At 32.5% G+C, this 14,993-nt stretch overlaps 2 protein-coding genes across 2 annotated transcripts; both read left to right on the top strand.

The window, feature by feature from the left end:
• The first annotated feature begins 4,793 nt into the window (after positions 1-4,793).
• Positions 4,794-7,266, top strand: LOC131043265 (wax ester synthase/diacylglycerol acyltransferase 11). Its single transcript, XM_057976460.2, has 6 exons — positions 4,794-5,379; positions 5,474-5,546; positions 5,654-5,742; positions 6,166-6,363; positions 6,456-6,593; positions 6,782-7,266. Exons 1-6 carry the CDS (start codon positions 4,807-4,809, stop codon positions 6,923-6,925), a joined length of 1,215 nt encoding a protein of 404 aa, XP_057832443.2. The 5' UTR covers positions 4,794-4,806; the 3' UTR covers positions 6,926-7,266.
• A 4,242-nt stretch (positions 7,267-11,508) lies between these two features.
• On the top strand, positions 11,509-14,104 carry LOC131043266 (wax ester synthase/diacylglycerol acyltransferase 11-like). Its single transcript, XM_059212942.1, has 8 exons — positions 11,509-11,712; positions 11,948-12,071; positions 12,189-12,541; positions 12,636-12,708; positions 12,816-12,904; positions 13,322-13,519; positions 13,612-13,749; positions 13,943-14,104. Exons 1-8 carry the CDS (start codon positions 11,509-11,511, stop codon positions 14,102-14,104), a joined length of 1,341 nt encoding a protein of 446 aa, XP_059068925.1.
• Positions 14,105-14,993: the final 889 nt, after the last annotated feature.

Genomic DNA, 14,993 nt, shown 5'->3' with positions numbered 1-14,993 from the left:
AAGTGATATAGGAATGACAACTCCAAGAACGAGTGATATTTGATTATAAGCAGCTAAATGGTTTGTGCTCTTTGTGTGAAGGTTATATCAAGCACTTGGAACTAGAGACCACTCTTTAGGAAAAATGCTTATTAAGATGATTTATCAAAGATAGGCTAAAATGCTTAGTAATTAGACTATATGCATGAAAGATTATTTATTAGTAAAATGACTATAAGTTTGATACACAAATATTTATATATCGAAATGAGAGAATGAGAGCTCTATTTATAGGAAAAATAGGGAAATAGATGGTCAAGATTGAATAATCTTAACAAGGGCCAGGATTGAAAGTTAATCAATCCATGTTTACAATTCTCACCAATGAAAGGGTGGCAATTGTCAACAAGAGGTTGCTTGAGAGGAGATTGAAAGAAGCCTTAAATGCTTGAGAAGACATGGAGGTTACCCTAGGAGGTAAGGGTTAAGGTTAGGTTAGGGTTATCCATTGGATAAAGTTTTTACCCAAGGTGTAAACTCTTGTGCAAAGGTTAAAGAAATAACCAAGGTTAAAACCATGAATGCTTGATGAGACCCTTGGGTTAGATGAGGGTTGAGTTAGAGAGAAAGTCTCTAATCATGCAAGAAGGTTGAGTTAACCATTAATGGTTATGTAAGAGCCTTAAATGGTTTGGAAGACTTTGAGGGTTAACTTGTTGAGGACATAAAGCCTTTAATGGTTTTCAAAGACTTTGGAGACTTTGAGAAGTGACTTCTCTTTGCTTAGCATTGTGACAATATTTAGGAGATGGATTAGACTAAATTGGAAGTGATTAGAAGAATCTAGAAGGGGTTAAAGAGGCAAGTGGAAGATGTAGGAAAATGCCAATGGAAGGAAAATGAATTTAATTAAAATAAAATTACTTTATTTCAATCAAATAGATGCAACTTGCATAAATAAAAGTGGGGGATTTAATAAATAAATTAGATTTATTTATTTGCAATAATCAATTTAATTAAATGTAAATTTAATAAAAAAGGGGAAAGTATAAACTTTTCATATCAAATCAATTCTTCACATCTGGGGCATCATATCGATATTTCGACACACAACATCATATTGACATTTCAACACACAACATCATATTGTCAATTTTAACAATATATTTGACAAATTTTCTTTGAATCAACATGTGCACATACGTCACTTCAAAGAGGGGCAAAATGTACTGTAATGCCACCTTATGTGTATCAACATTGGGATTCTTGGTTGTATTTCTTGCCTTTTTTGCTTTATTTTTCCTTCTTCTATCTTATTGAACTCTTGGCTATCTATCATTCATAAGTTTTGAATAATTTTCTACATCTTTCAAATACCATTATCACACTTTCATTTTGTTTTCATCGGCATTGTAGTTTCATGTGTATGAGAGATTGGATATGATCTTCACTCCAACAAGCTTCTTTCTTCTTGGTGTTGAAGGGGAGCTTATTCTTTCTCCTTTATTATGTTTTTCATTTATTTATCTCTATTAGCATATCACTTGTGTTATTTTCATTCACATTTCTTGCATTATCATTTATCTATCTATCTATCTTGACTATTTGTCGAGGTGGAAATACCTAAACATGGGTTTGATTGTGACAAACCTCTAAATCGTAGCCCCACCATTTTGTCTTCAATCTTCTATGTGCAATTTCATCAAGGGAAACATTGTATTAGTTGGAGGTTACATTTGTGGACCCTTTGTGAGATTTACCTTTTATCCTATTTGTCTTGTTATTGTTTCATTTCAATTAGCTTACTTTATTGTTGTTATTATCCTCACATTAAGCACTTAGAACCTATTTGGTAGCTATTGTAATTTTTGCTGTGGTCTCCATGTCTCATGTGTTTGGGATGCTAGCAAAACACATTGTCATCCTTGACCCACATGTGGGCCTCAGGTAGAAAGCTTATAGAGTTTACCAGATGGTAGCTATGATTTGTACTTTTGGGTTATGAGGTCAAAACATTTTTATTTGTTAGTAGTAATTAGTTTCATGCCTTTATTTTATTTGTAGTGAGTTATCTTATAGGTCAAAGGACTTTGAAGGTTGCTTTAGGTGGAGAGGAGGTTAGTGATTCCTTGAGAGGTTTGACCATATTTCTTAGCGATTCACTTTTCCTACTCTAGGATACCTTGGTTGCTTTTTTAGTTTTCTTGTTGAGCGCATATCTACCTCATTTGAAGATTTTGCACCTTGTACATTATTCTCAAGGGTAATTTGTATGATTTTTATTTTTTTACTTTAACATGCATATTTCGCATAGTTCATATGCATGTTAAAGTGGGCATAAAATTTAGTGGCATAAATTGTAACCTTTGCAATTTCACACTACATAGTGTCCTCTCTATAGCATTTTGATATTAAGTATTCTAATTTCAAAATGTTGACACTAAAATCTTATTTCATAGCGATTTTATGTTCACAATTTTTTTCAATCCTTTTTTTTTTTTTTTTGCATGAGATAACTTTGCGCAAACATCCATCCAACTCACTATCATCTCAAAGAAAATTCACAAATTTAGCTATTGGAGAATTACCTTCTTGCATATATTTTAGAAGTAATGCTCTTGGATGCAATCAAGTTGAACAAAATCAATTTGAATTACCATTTTCAAGGTAGGACATTGATTTTTTCTGTCGCAAACTTTTGGCCTCGTAGTTGATAAGAAACTCTCTCATTCGATTTTGATATACACAACAAGTGTTCTTTCACTCTACATGACATTTTCTTGAAGTGAATTGTGAAAGCAACCACATTTTTCTTGAAGATGTTTCTTAGCTTCCAAGTGAACTTGTTTTATTTTGTTATCTTTTTTCCTTTGTGTTTATCATTTCATGCTAGCATTTAAATATTCTTGATTTTACCATAGTGCAATTGGATCATTCTATATCACAATTTATCATACTTTCATTTTGAAACAATCATATTTAAAATTCTCTATATTATTTAAAACTATTGACTATTGAAGAGGTAGAAATACCAAAGTGGGGATTTGACTAAGATAAGCCCCTTAAATAGCCAACCAAATTTTTTTTTATTCATCTTCTTTGTGCATGCCGGTTTCATGTTGGAGAAAGAAGCATAATGTGGTGACCTTGTTCTATTACTCCTCTACTACTCTATCATTCTTTTGTTAATTAATTTTAATTATTGAATATTTAGTTTTGTTTTTGTTTTGTCATTTCTCACATCCTAAATGTGTTGATCATGTTATCGTCCTCATGTGCATGCAGGGCTTGTTTCATGTTGCACAACCCTTTCTATTACACAATTTGGTCGAAGGACAACAATTTGCGAGGACATTTGTGCTATGCATTAGTGTTCGTAATAGATACCTCTTCGAGTTATCACAAGTTCTCTATGATCAATATTTACAAATTCTATTGATGCCAAAGTTTAATTCTATAATTATTCTATTTCAATTACCTAATATTTCCACCAATTTGTAACAATACATTTAAAATTGTATATTGTAATTTGTTGTTTGCTTGACAATTTTGATTTTAATGAAAGAATTATATGAATTTTTAAGAACATGAGATCCATCCAAATGCAGAATGTAAGATTTATTCTCACCAAAGATATACATTCGTTTGTAAAAATTAATTTTTATACTCTACAAAATTACTTAACAACATCTATCATAATCTAATTAACATCAAATGAACTAAATAAATTTGTTTATTTATTTAATTTCCACGTACATTTACTAACACATTTAATTAATTTACATATCCAAAATGATAATCCAAGATTTTTTTTCTAATTGGTTGGTTTATTGACTAATTTACGGTAGGCTATTTATTAGTTAAGAAAAACAATTTTACTTAAATGCTATTTTCATATAGAGCTCTCTACGGTTGCGTAATTTTATGAAGTAATGGTTCATATCCGGTAAACTAATTGTCAAGGCACCTAACAGATTATAAATATGCCGCAGTCCAAGTACAAATTATCAACTTGCTCTGAAATTTGATGCGGAATTCGATGGGACGGATTTCTTTACAGAGGTGAAGGAGACATTTCATAGATGTAAGAAGCAACAAATGTGCCATCTTAGGTAGGAATTTAATTTGAGACATTCCGTGCGTCTTTTCTCTGTAAAAGTCGCCGAAGAAATTGGCTGTTTAGCCATAGCGAGTTTAATGAAAACTTTGAAAAAAATCCCACTCTTTTAAATGCTAATATTTAATGCCCATTCAGAAAATATCAGTGTGAGGCTATATATATCGACCTTTGTTATCTATGACGTTCATAAGCATAGAATCTGACTGCGAAAAATATTTTGTTTCATGGAAACGTCGTTGGTACACAGTAATGGCTGCGAGGTGGTCAGTCCCTTCAGTCAGACATTCAGTACTCCCTTACTTTCATTATGCGTGCAGTCCATATTTGAGCTTGAAGAAACCATTGATGTCTGTAGCACGAAGCAAGCCATAAAGAATCTTCTTCTGCCCTGCAACCCCCGGTTTTGTTCAAAGATGGTCTGTAGCTTCTCTCTGTGCCGTTACATAACGTTCTGTGATGATTTATAGGGTTCATTTTGTATTGTCGACTTTATTTATAACAGCACATATTTTATGAGTGGCTTATATGATTCTTTTGAACTAAACTAGTTTATTTAAGAATCTAATTAAGAAAGCCTCTTAAAACCAGTTCTTCTAAGACATGAAAGGGAAAGAATTAGTTCAATTTTTTTTATAAATAATTAAATATTGTCACATTTTATTCAATATGTTTTGGTGTAATGGCAGACTGAGAATAGACATGGAGCTATGCATTGGGTAGAAACTGAAGTAAACGTGGATGAGCATGTAATTATTCCAGAGTTTCCTCCGGGTCAAACTGAATATGATGAGTTTGTGAAAGACTATATCGGTAATATACACCTAACCCCTCTTCCCAAGTGTAGGCCCTTGTGGGCGTTTCACTTCATCAACTACAATACAAGCAAGGCCAGAGCCACAATGGTTATAAACATGCACCATTCGTTAGGTGATGGTACTTCCCTCATGTCCTTACTACTCTGTTGTGTCACCAGAGTAGACGACCCCAATCTCCCTGTTACTTTTCCTTCATTTACATCTCCACCTCACAAAACTATTCCATACTATTCATGGGTTTCCACTGAATTTATTTATTACATGTTTCAAAGGATATTTGTTCCTCTGCTTGTACTGTGGTACACTGTTTCTGATCTCATTACCAACTTCCTTAGAATTATATTGATGGAGGATAGCAAGTTGCCCTTTCGCGGGCCTCCTGGTGTTGAGATGCTGCCGAAAGTCATGTCTTCTGTCACCTTCCTCATGGAAGACGTCAAAAAGATAAAGAATTCCGTCGGAGGAGTAACTTCTTCATCTCACTATCATTTTCTATCATATTTATTGTTTCCAAACATGTTGACTATGGCAGGCTAATTTCGCTAAAATACTTTTGCAGACGGTAAATGATGTGGTAATGGGCGTAATATTCTATGGTTTTCAACGATATCTGGAGATTTCTGTTTCTCATGGTGCGAGCACTGAATTCTAATAATTTCAACTATAATTTTGACTCATTATAGCTCCTGGTGTAGTAACTCCAGTGATATATAATGAGTAATTATACATTTTTTTGCAGGAGAAATGTTAGGAGTCACGAAGGAAATGGCGAAGTCAAGAGTAACAGGGATTGTGTGCATGAACACAAGAGAGTTGTCAGGATTGAAGGTACCATGCAATCTCTCTCCACCTGTATATGTTTCTTTTTCTACGATATTTCTTCATCTACTGTCGTTTATATTTTTTTAGTTTAAAGTTATTTTTTCAGTTATGCATATTTATGATGAATGTAAAATAAATTATTTTATGTATAAAAGTTCAAAAGCGGTTACAAAGAAATATCACCCAATATTCAGACAGACACATTCCAATAACCATACACTAACCACTAAAAGAATGTCACAACTTATTTAATATATATTCTTCTTAAAAAAGTCTCTACCAATGCCTATGCATAATATGACTCAAAAAAAAATAAAAAGTTACACAATTTCTCCAATTAAGAATAGTTAACGACACGCACAAAAGAATGAACCACTATTGAAAGATGGTTATTATGAGCAATCATGACTTTATTGTGGATTTCTGCAGGATATAAAAGATATGCTGAAATTTAACAGTCGAGCACCATGGGGAAACCACTTTGGGATGTTACAAATCCCTATGCCCGTAGCTAATGCAGAGAGTCCATTAGACTTCGTACGAAGAGCAAAGCAAATCATAGACAGGAAGAAAATGTCACTGGAAGTCTTCCTTACCAGAAGAATACTATGCTCTATAGGCCGAAGGGTATGCAAATTATGCTGAGCACGATTTAATTACTTTTTACATGGCAAAAAGATAATAGGTTGAATTGAAGTTTGTATTGCTAAGTATTGCAGGCATCTGCTAGTGGTATATATAACACTCTGGCAAACACAACATTAGCATTATCGAATATGATCGGCCCGACAGAAAAGATAGCTCTCAATCAAATTCCGGTTAAGAGCATCTCTTTCTCAGTATCTGGGATTCCTCAGGCAAGTAACTTGGTAGCCATAAGGAAAAAAACATTAACTAACTGAAAACTGTCTCCCAAATACTCATAATGTCTACCACGTTTATCGTGATTATTAGTGTAAGAATACCTATCTGCTACTTGAAGTTCCAGCTTCACATTACGAATATGATGATTTTAAACTCTGTTTTCTTGGTTTTGCACTTCCAGACACTTCTTTTGACGGTAGTGAGCTACATGGGAAGTGTGAGGTTGGAAGTGATTGGCACCAAAGGCTATGTAAATTCTGATACTCTAGCGAAGTGTTTTACCGAGTGCTTTGAGGAGATGAAGGAGGCCACAAAGGGATTATGAAGATAACGCAATTGGTGCCTGGATTTAAAGCTTGATTATGCTCTAGCTTCGTTTTCTTACCTCAGGGCTGAAACACGTTGGCTAAGCTTTTTTTAGAGTTTACTAAGCCTTAAGTAGGGTAATTAGTACTTGCAGTTTCCCAATTGTTCAACGTTGGTGATTCATTAGAGTTGTGATATGTGGATTATAAAGGTCAATGTATTCTAACGTGGAGTAGATTTAAAGTTTCTGTCTGTTTATTTTCGTAGTGTAATTTCGTCATAAGTGTTATCATAGAGTCGGTGGAATAAAAATGGAAGGATTGTAAAAGAATCTAAATGTATTTTTTTTTTAAGATCGGGGCTATTAGTCTTGCAATCTTATGATTATGCATTTTAAAATTTGATATTTTATAGTTGATTAGTATATTAATGTGATTTCAAGAATAATGGAAGATAAATTTTTATGTCTTACATGAGTAATATTTTTTAGTAAATATTATTTTGTAAACATTAAAATTTTTTATGAAAGTTGTCATTGAGATAGATAGTTTATTGAAGTCATTGACAACACATACACATTTTGTATGAATAGAATCTAAGCATTTATAGTGCTGTAAGAAACATTTATTAGAGTGTAAAATGTGTAAGAAATCATCTTTGATTATGTAAGAAGCGGATGGAATTTTTTCGAACATAAGGAGTTGTCATTTTGCATTCTAATGGATTGTTTTTCTCTTTTTGTAAAGTTGGATGATCAAGGGATTTTAAAAAGGTTTGAAGCTTCTACAAAGATGCTTGTAACTAGTAATACATGTCATGATATATCTTTTACATATGGATGACTTGGATCAAGAAATCATTTCTGGTTTCTTGTATTACTTTTAGTTATATATTAGAACTTGGAGTAAGAGGAAAATAAGTTGTTTTGAAAGGTGAAGAAGTAAGGAAGTGTTGTGAAAGTTTGGGGGGATAAGTTGTATAGATGTAACTCTATTGAAGAATTAGTTCAAGCTTTCGATCTCTTTAGATGTGGATTTCTTTCTTATAAGGGTTTATCCATATATATCTTGTCTAATGGTTTGCATCTCTTATTTGGTTATTTTCATCTTCATCGATATTATCACTATTTTGTATTTGAATGCTTTTGAGTTTACAACATAATTTCATTTGGTTATATTATGTTTCTCCACCCTTTAATTTATTGAAATGCATGACATAGAAGATTTTTTTAGATTTTATTGTTTTTCTTTCTCCATATTTTTTAGAATATATTTATATGAAATTTATGGTTTAAGAAAATCCATGGGGCAATGAATTGGGCTATTTGGCATTGAAAAGTCTTAAGTTCTTAATAAGAAATAAACTATATATTGAGATAATTGCTTGTGGATGGGAAAATTGGATCACTTCCCAACAAGTAGATAATAAACAACCATATGGTGATATATCTAATAGTGAAGTATATTGTATGGATGAATGAGGAGTAACTTATGCTTTTCATAAAAGATACATATAGTTTTATCTCAAATCACATTTAATGGAGAAAAACTAGATTGTTATACAAATTCTAAGAGTCAAGTTGCTTCATTGTTGATCCTTTCTTCACATCAAATGAATTTTATCATAACTTGGTATCGAATGTTGACCATCAACACCGCATTAATATAAAATAGTTGTTGCCAAACAATTTATTTCATACATTTGTATAGTGGATTCAATGGAACTAGTACCAATGATGAAAAATATTTTCTCCTTCATAGGCAGACAAAAAACATAATTTGTTTGTTACATTATTTTTAATATTTTTCTCAAGACTTTATGGCAAGGGATTGATTAGTAGGATAAGGAAAAAAAATAGAGCCGACTTACCCCAACACATATGGTCTGCAATAAAGACATAAACCTCTAGGTCGACTTGTAGAGTAATATCCTAATTTGAGAGGTGTATATAATGCCATTGTATTTGATATCTAGAAGTAGTGGAATGATATGTGAGATGATAGATGTGATAGAGGAGATGTAGAATGATAGATGAGATTTAGAACATGTGATGTACTCAGAAATTGATACTATAATATGATAATATTATTATTCGTCCAAATATCAAAGCTATGATTATGCTTGTTGTGATATTGTGGTATGAATATTATATTGTTTTGATTTATTTTTGCAGTTGCTGATTTTCTTTATTATGTCCTCTGGGGTATAAAGACTACATTAAGATATATTTGAGGTAGATATCTACAAATTGTCATTTTTCCATAATTCTTGCTAACATTTTTATCTATTAGTAGTAATTAGTTTCATGCCTTTATTTAGTTGTACAGAGTTAACTTAGAGGCTAGGGCACTTCAAAGGTTTCTCTGAGTGGAGAGGAGGCTAGTGAGTCCTCGAGAGATTTGACCACCTTTTGCAATGGTTCACTTTTCTTACTCTACAATAAAGTTTGTATATTATATCTAGGATATTTTGGTTATTTTTTTAAGTTTTCTTTTTGATGGCATATCCAGCTCATTTGAAGATTCTGCTTCCTCTACATTATTCTTGGTAAAATTTATGATTCTTATTTTCTTACTTTAACATGCATATTTAACATAGTTCATATGCATGTTAAAGTGGGCATAAAATTTAGTGTCATAAATTGCGACCTTTGTAGTTTCACACTATATAGGGTCTTCTCTATAGCTTTTTGATATTAAATATTCTAATTTCAAAATGCTAACTCAAAAATCTTATTTCCTTAGCAGTTTTATGTTCACATTTTTTTAGTCTAATTTTTTTGGATTGGAGCACTATGCGCATACATCCATGCAACTCGCTAGCATCTCAAAAAATTTCACAATTTTAGAGACCATTAGAGCATTACCTTCTTGCATATATTCTAGAAGTAATTCTTGTGCATGCAATCACATTGAACAAAATCAATCCAACTTACCATTTTCAAGGTAGGACATTGATTTTTTCTCTCTCACACTTTTGGCTTTGTAACTTTTGCAGAGTCTCTCTCATTACATATACACGACAAGTTCTTTCACTCTACATGACATTTTGTTGAAGTAAAATTATGAAAGCAATTGCATTTTCCTTAGACATTTTTCGTAGCTTCCAAGTGAACTTGTTTTATTTTGTTATCACGTTTCTATTGTTTTTATCATTCTATTCTAGCATTTAAATATTCTAGATTTTAGTATAAGTGCAATTAGATTATTCTATATCACAGTTTATCATACTTTCATTTTGAAACAATCATATTTGAATTTCTCTATATTATTAGAACTATTGATTGTTGTAGAGGTAGAAATACCAAAATGAGGTTTTGACTAAGATAAGCCCCTTAAATAGCCAACCAAAAATATTTTTCTTCATCTTCTTTGTGCACATAGGTTTCATGTTGGAGAAAGAAGCATAATCTGGTGACGTGTTCTATTATTCCTCTACTGCTCTATCTTTCCTTTGTTATTTAATTTTTAGTATTGAATACTTAGTCTTGTTGTTATTTTGTCATTTCGTACATCCTTAATGCGTTGTGATCATTTTATCTTCTTTATGTGCATGTAGGGGCTTGTTTCATGTTGCACAACCCTTTTTATTTTACATTTTGGTCGAATGGCAACACGTCATGAGGACATTTGTACTATGCATTAGTGTTCATGTTAGAAACCTCTGTGAGTTATCATAGGTTCTCTATGATCAATATTTTCAAATTATATTGGTGTCAAAGTTTAATTCTATTTCAATTGTATAATATTTACACCAATTTGTAACAACGAGACATTTAAAATTATATATTGTAATTTGTTGTTTACCTATTAATTTTGATTGTATTGAAAGGATAATCTAAATTTTTAAGCACATAAGATCCATCCAAATATAAAATGTAAGATTCATTCTCACCAAAGATATACATTCCTTTGTAAGAATTAATTTTTATACTCTACAAAATTACTTAACAACATCTATCATAATGGAATTAACATCAAATGAACTAAATGAATTTGTTTATTTATTTAATTTCCACGGACATTTATTAGCACATTTAATTAATTTACATATCATAACTAATAATACTATATTTGTTTATATTAGTTTATTGATTAATTGACCCTAGGCTGTTTATTAGTTAAGAAAAAACAATTTACTTAAATGCTGGTTTCGTATAAAACCTCTCCGGGTGCGCATTTTTATGAAGGTATGAGTCATATACAGTAAAATAATTGTCAAGGCACATAACATGTTATCAATATGACGCAGTCACAATACAAATTATCAACTTACATTGAAATTTGATACGGAATTCGATGGGACGGATATCTTTAAAGAGGCGAACGAGACACTTCATAGATGTAAACAACAACAAATGTGCCCTCTTAAGTAAGAATTCAATTTGAGCGATTCCGTGCGTCTTTTCTCTGCAAAAAAAGCCGAAGAAATTAGGTGTTTAGTCATACCGAGTTTAATGTTAACTTTGTTAAAAATGCCATTCTTTTCAATGCTAATATTTAATGCCCATTAAGAAAATATCAGTGGAGGCTATTTATATAAACCTTTGTTATCTATGGCGTTCGTAAGCATAGAATGTGGTTGGAGAAAAAAAATTGTTTAATGGACCTCAGTGTGAAAACGGCGTTGTTACACAGTAATGGCTGTGAGGTGGTCAGTCCCTTAAGTCAGACGTTCAGTACTCCCATACTCTCATTATGCGTGCAGTCTATATTTGAGCTGGAAGAACGCATTGATGTCTGTAGCGCGAAGCAAGCCATAAAGAATCTTCTTCTGCCACGCAACCCCCGGTTTTGTTCTATGATGGTCTGTAGCTTCTATCTATGCTGATATAGAACATTTCTGTGATGATTTATAGGGTTCATCTTGTATTGTCGACTTGTTCTCTATCAGCACATATTTTTAGCGGTTTATATGATTATTTTGAATTCTTTAAACCAGTTCTTCTAAGATATAAAACGGAAAAAAAATAGTTCAATTCTTTTTATAAGTATTTAAATATTGTCATATTTTATTCAATATGGTTTTGGTGTAATGGCAGACTGAGAATAGACATGGAGCTATGCATTGGGTAGAAACTGAAGTAAACGTGGATGATCATGTAATTATTCCAGAATTTCCTCCGGGTCAAACTGAATATGATGAGTTTGTGAAAGACTGTATCGGTAATATACACCTAATCCCTCTTCCCAAGTGTAGGCCCTTGTGGGCGTTTCACTTCATCAACTACAATACAAGCAAGGCCAGAGCCACAATGACTATAAACATGCACCATTCCTTAGGTGATGGTACTTCCCTCATGTCCTTACTACTCTGTTGCGTCACCAGAGTAGACGATCCCAATCTACCTGTTTCTTTTCCTTCAGTTAAATCTCCACCTCACAAAACTATTCCATATTATTCATGGGTTTCCACTGAATTTATGTATTACATGTTTCAAAGGCTAATTGTTCCTCTGCTTGTACTGTGGTACACTGTTTCTGATCTCATTAGCAACTTCCTTAGAGTTATATTAATGGACGATAGCAAGTTGCCCTTTCGCGGGCCTCCTGGTGTTGAGATGCTGCCGAAAGGCATATCTTCTGTCACCTTCCTCATGGAAGACGTCAAAAAGATAAAGAATTCCATCGGAGCAGTAACTTCTTCATCTCACTATCATTTTCTATCATATTAATTGTTTCCAAACATGCTCATTATGGCAGACTAATTTCGGTAAAATACTTTTGCAGACGGTAAATGATGTGGTAATGGGCGTAATATTCTATGGTTTTCAACGATACCTGGAGAATTCTCTTTCTCATGGTGCGAGCAATGAATACTCATAATTTCAACTATAGTTTTGACTCATTGTAGCTCGTGGTATAGTAACTCCAGTGATATATAATGAGTAATTATACATATTTTTGCAGGAGAAACGTCAGGGGTCACGAAGGGAATGGCGAAGTCAAGAGTAACAAGGATTGTGTTCATGAACACTAGAGTATTGTCAGGATTGAAGGTACCATGCAATCTTTCTCCCCTTTTAATGTAAAAGGAATCATTACATGTACATTGGTTCAAAAGTGGCTATTTAGAAGCATCATCCAATATCTATGCATGCATGTCATCAAAAGAATGTCACAACTTTTTTAATACATATTCTTCTAAAAAAAGGTGTCAATCAATATTTATGCATAATATGACTACCCAAAAAAATTACACATCTTATCTAATTAAAATTGGTGAACTACCCATACACAAATGAACAACTAATATATATATGTGAAATTTTAATAGACTATGGTGAACTACACATACACAAATGAACAACTAATGATATATATATGTGAAATATTTTAATAGACTTTACCATTATGAACCATTATTTAAAGATAGTTAGTTTGAGCAGTAATGATTTTATTGTGGATTTCTGCAGGATATAAAAGATATGCTGAAACTTAACAGTAGAGCACCATGGGGAAACCGCATTGGAATGTTATACATCCCTATGCCCCTTGCTACGGCAGAGAGTCCATTAGACTACGTACGAAGAGCAAAGCAAATCATAGACAGGAAGAAAATGTCACTTGAAGTCTTCCTTAGTAGAAGAATACTATGCTGTATAGGCCGACGGGTATGCGATTTATGCTGGGCGCGATTTAATTACTTTTTATAAGGCAAAAAAATACTAGGTTGAATTGAAGCTTGTATTGTTAAGCATTGCAGGCATCTGCTAGTGGTATATATAACACTCTGGCAAAAAAAACATTAGCATTATCGAATATGATCGGCCCGACGGAGAAGATAGCACTCAATCAAAATCCAGTTAAGAGCATCTCTTTCTCAGTGTCCGGGATTCCTCAGGCAAGTAATTTAGTAGCTGTAAGAAAAAAACATTAACTAACTGAAAACTGTTTCCCAAATACCTGTAATGCAGATATCTACCACCTCTATCGTGATTGTTAGTGTAAGAATATCTATTTGCTACTTGAAGTTCCAGCTTCACGTTACGAATATGATGATTTTAAACTCTATTTTCTTGATTTTTCACTTGCAGACGCTTCTTTTGACGGTAGTGAGCTACATGGGCACTGTGAGGCTAGAAGTGATTGGCACCAAAGGTTATGTAAATTCTGATATTCTGGCCAAGTGTTTTACCGAGTGCTTTGAGGAGATGAAGGAGGCCACAAAGGGAATAGGAAGAGATGCCTGGATTTAAAGCTTGCATCTATTCTAGCTTCGTCTTCTTTCTTTTAAATAAGAGCTTATCCCTAAGCTTGGGTGTGTGTGTCTCAAATTTAGTACTGATACAAATGGGATTTCTTACTTCAGGGCTTAAAGACGTTCGCTAAGCTTTTGTAGAATTAATATTAGAATATGAAAAGGTTAGTACTAAGCCTTGATTTAATGTAATAGGTAGGGTATGCAGTACTTGCAGTTTCCCAATTGTTCAACGTTGGTAATTCATAAGAGTTGTGATATGTGGCTAATAAAAGTCAATGTATTCAAATATGGAGTAGGTTTGAAGTTTATATTTGTTTATTTTTGTAGTGTAATTTCATCATTTCTTTACATTCTCTTTTGCAAATAAGTGTTATCAGAGTCGGTTGAATAAAAATTGAAGGATTGTAAAAGAGTTTAATTATAGTTATTTTTTATGATTGGTGATATTAGTCTTCCAATCTTATGATTATGCATTTTAAATTTGATATTTTATAAGTAATCAGTATATTAAAGTGATTTCAAGAATGATGAAAGAAGAACTTTTATGTTTCACATGAGTAACATTTTTTTTAAAAAAATATTAGTTTGTAGATATTAAAATATTTTATGCAAATTGGCATTGAGTTGGGTATCTTATTAAAGGCAATGAAAACACATTCATACCTGATATGAATACAATCTAAGCATTTATAGTGGTGTAAGAAACATTTATTAGAGTGTAAAATGTTTAAGAAATCATCTGTCATTATGTGTAAGAAGTGGATGGCCTTTTTTCAGATATAAGTAGTTGTCAATTTGTCTTCTAATTGGATTGTTTTCTCCCTTTGAAGTTGGATGATCAAGCTCATGTAAAATGTCTTGAAGCTTCTAGAAAGATGCTTATA

The sequence above is a fragment of the Cryptomeria japonica genome, chromosome 10 (genome assembly GCF_030272615.1).
Source record: "Cryptomeria japonica chromosome 10, Sugi_1.0, whole genome shotgun sequence".
Lineage (NCBI taxonomy): Eukaryota > Viridiplantae > Streptophyta > Pinopsida > Cupressales > Cupressaceae > Cryptomeria > Cryptomeria japonica.
This window is presented reverse-complemented; position numbering and strand designations above follow the sequence as displayed.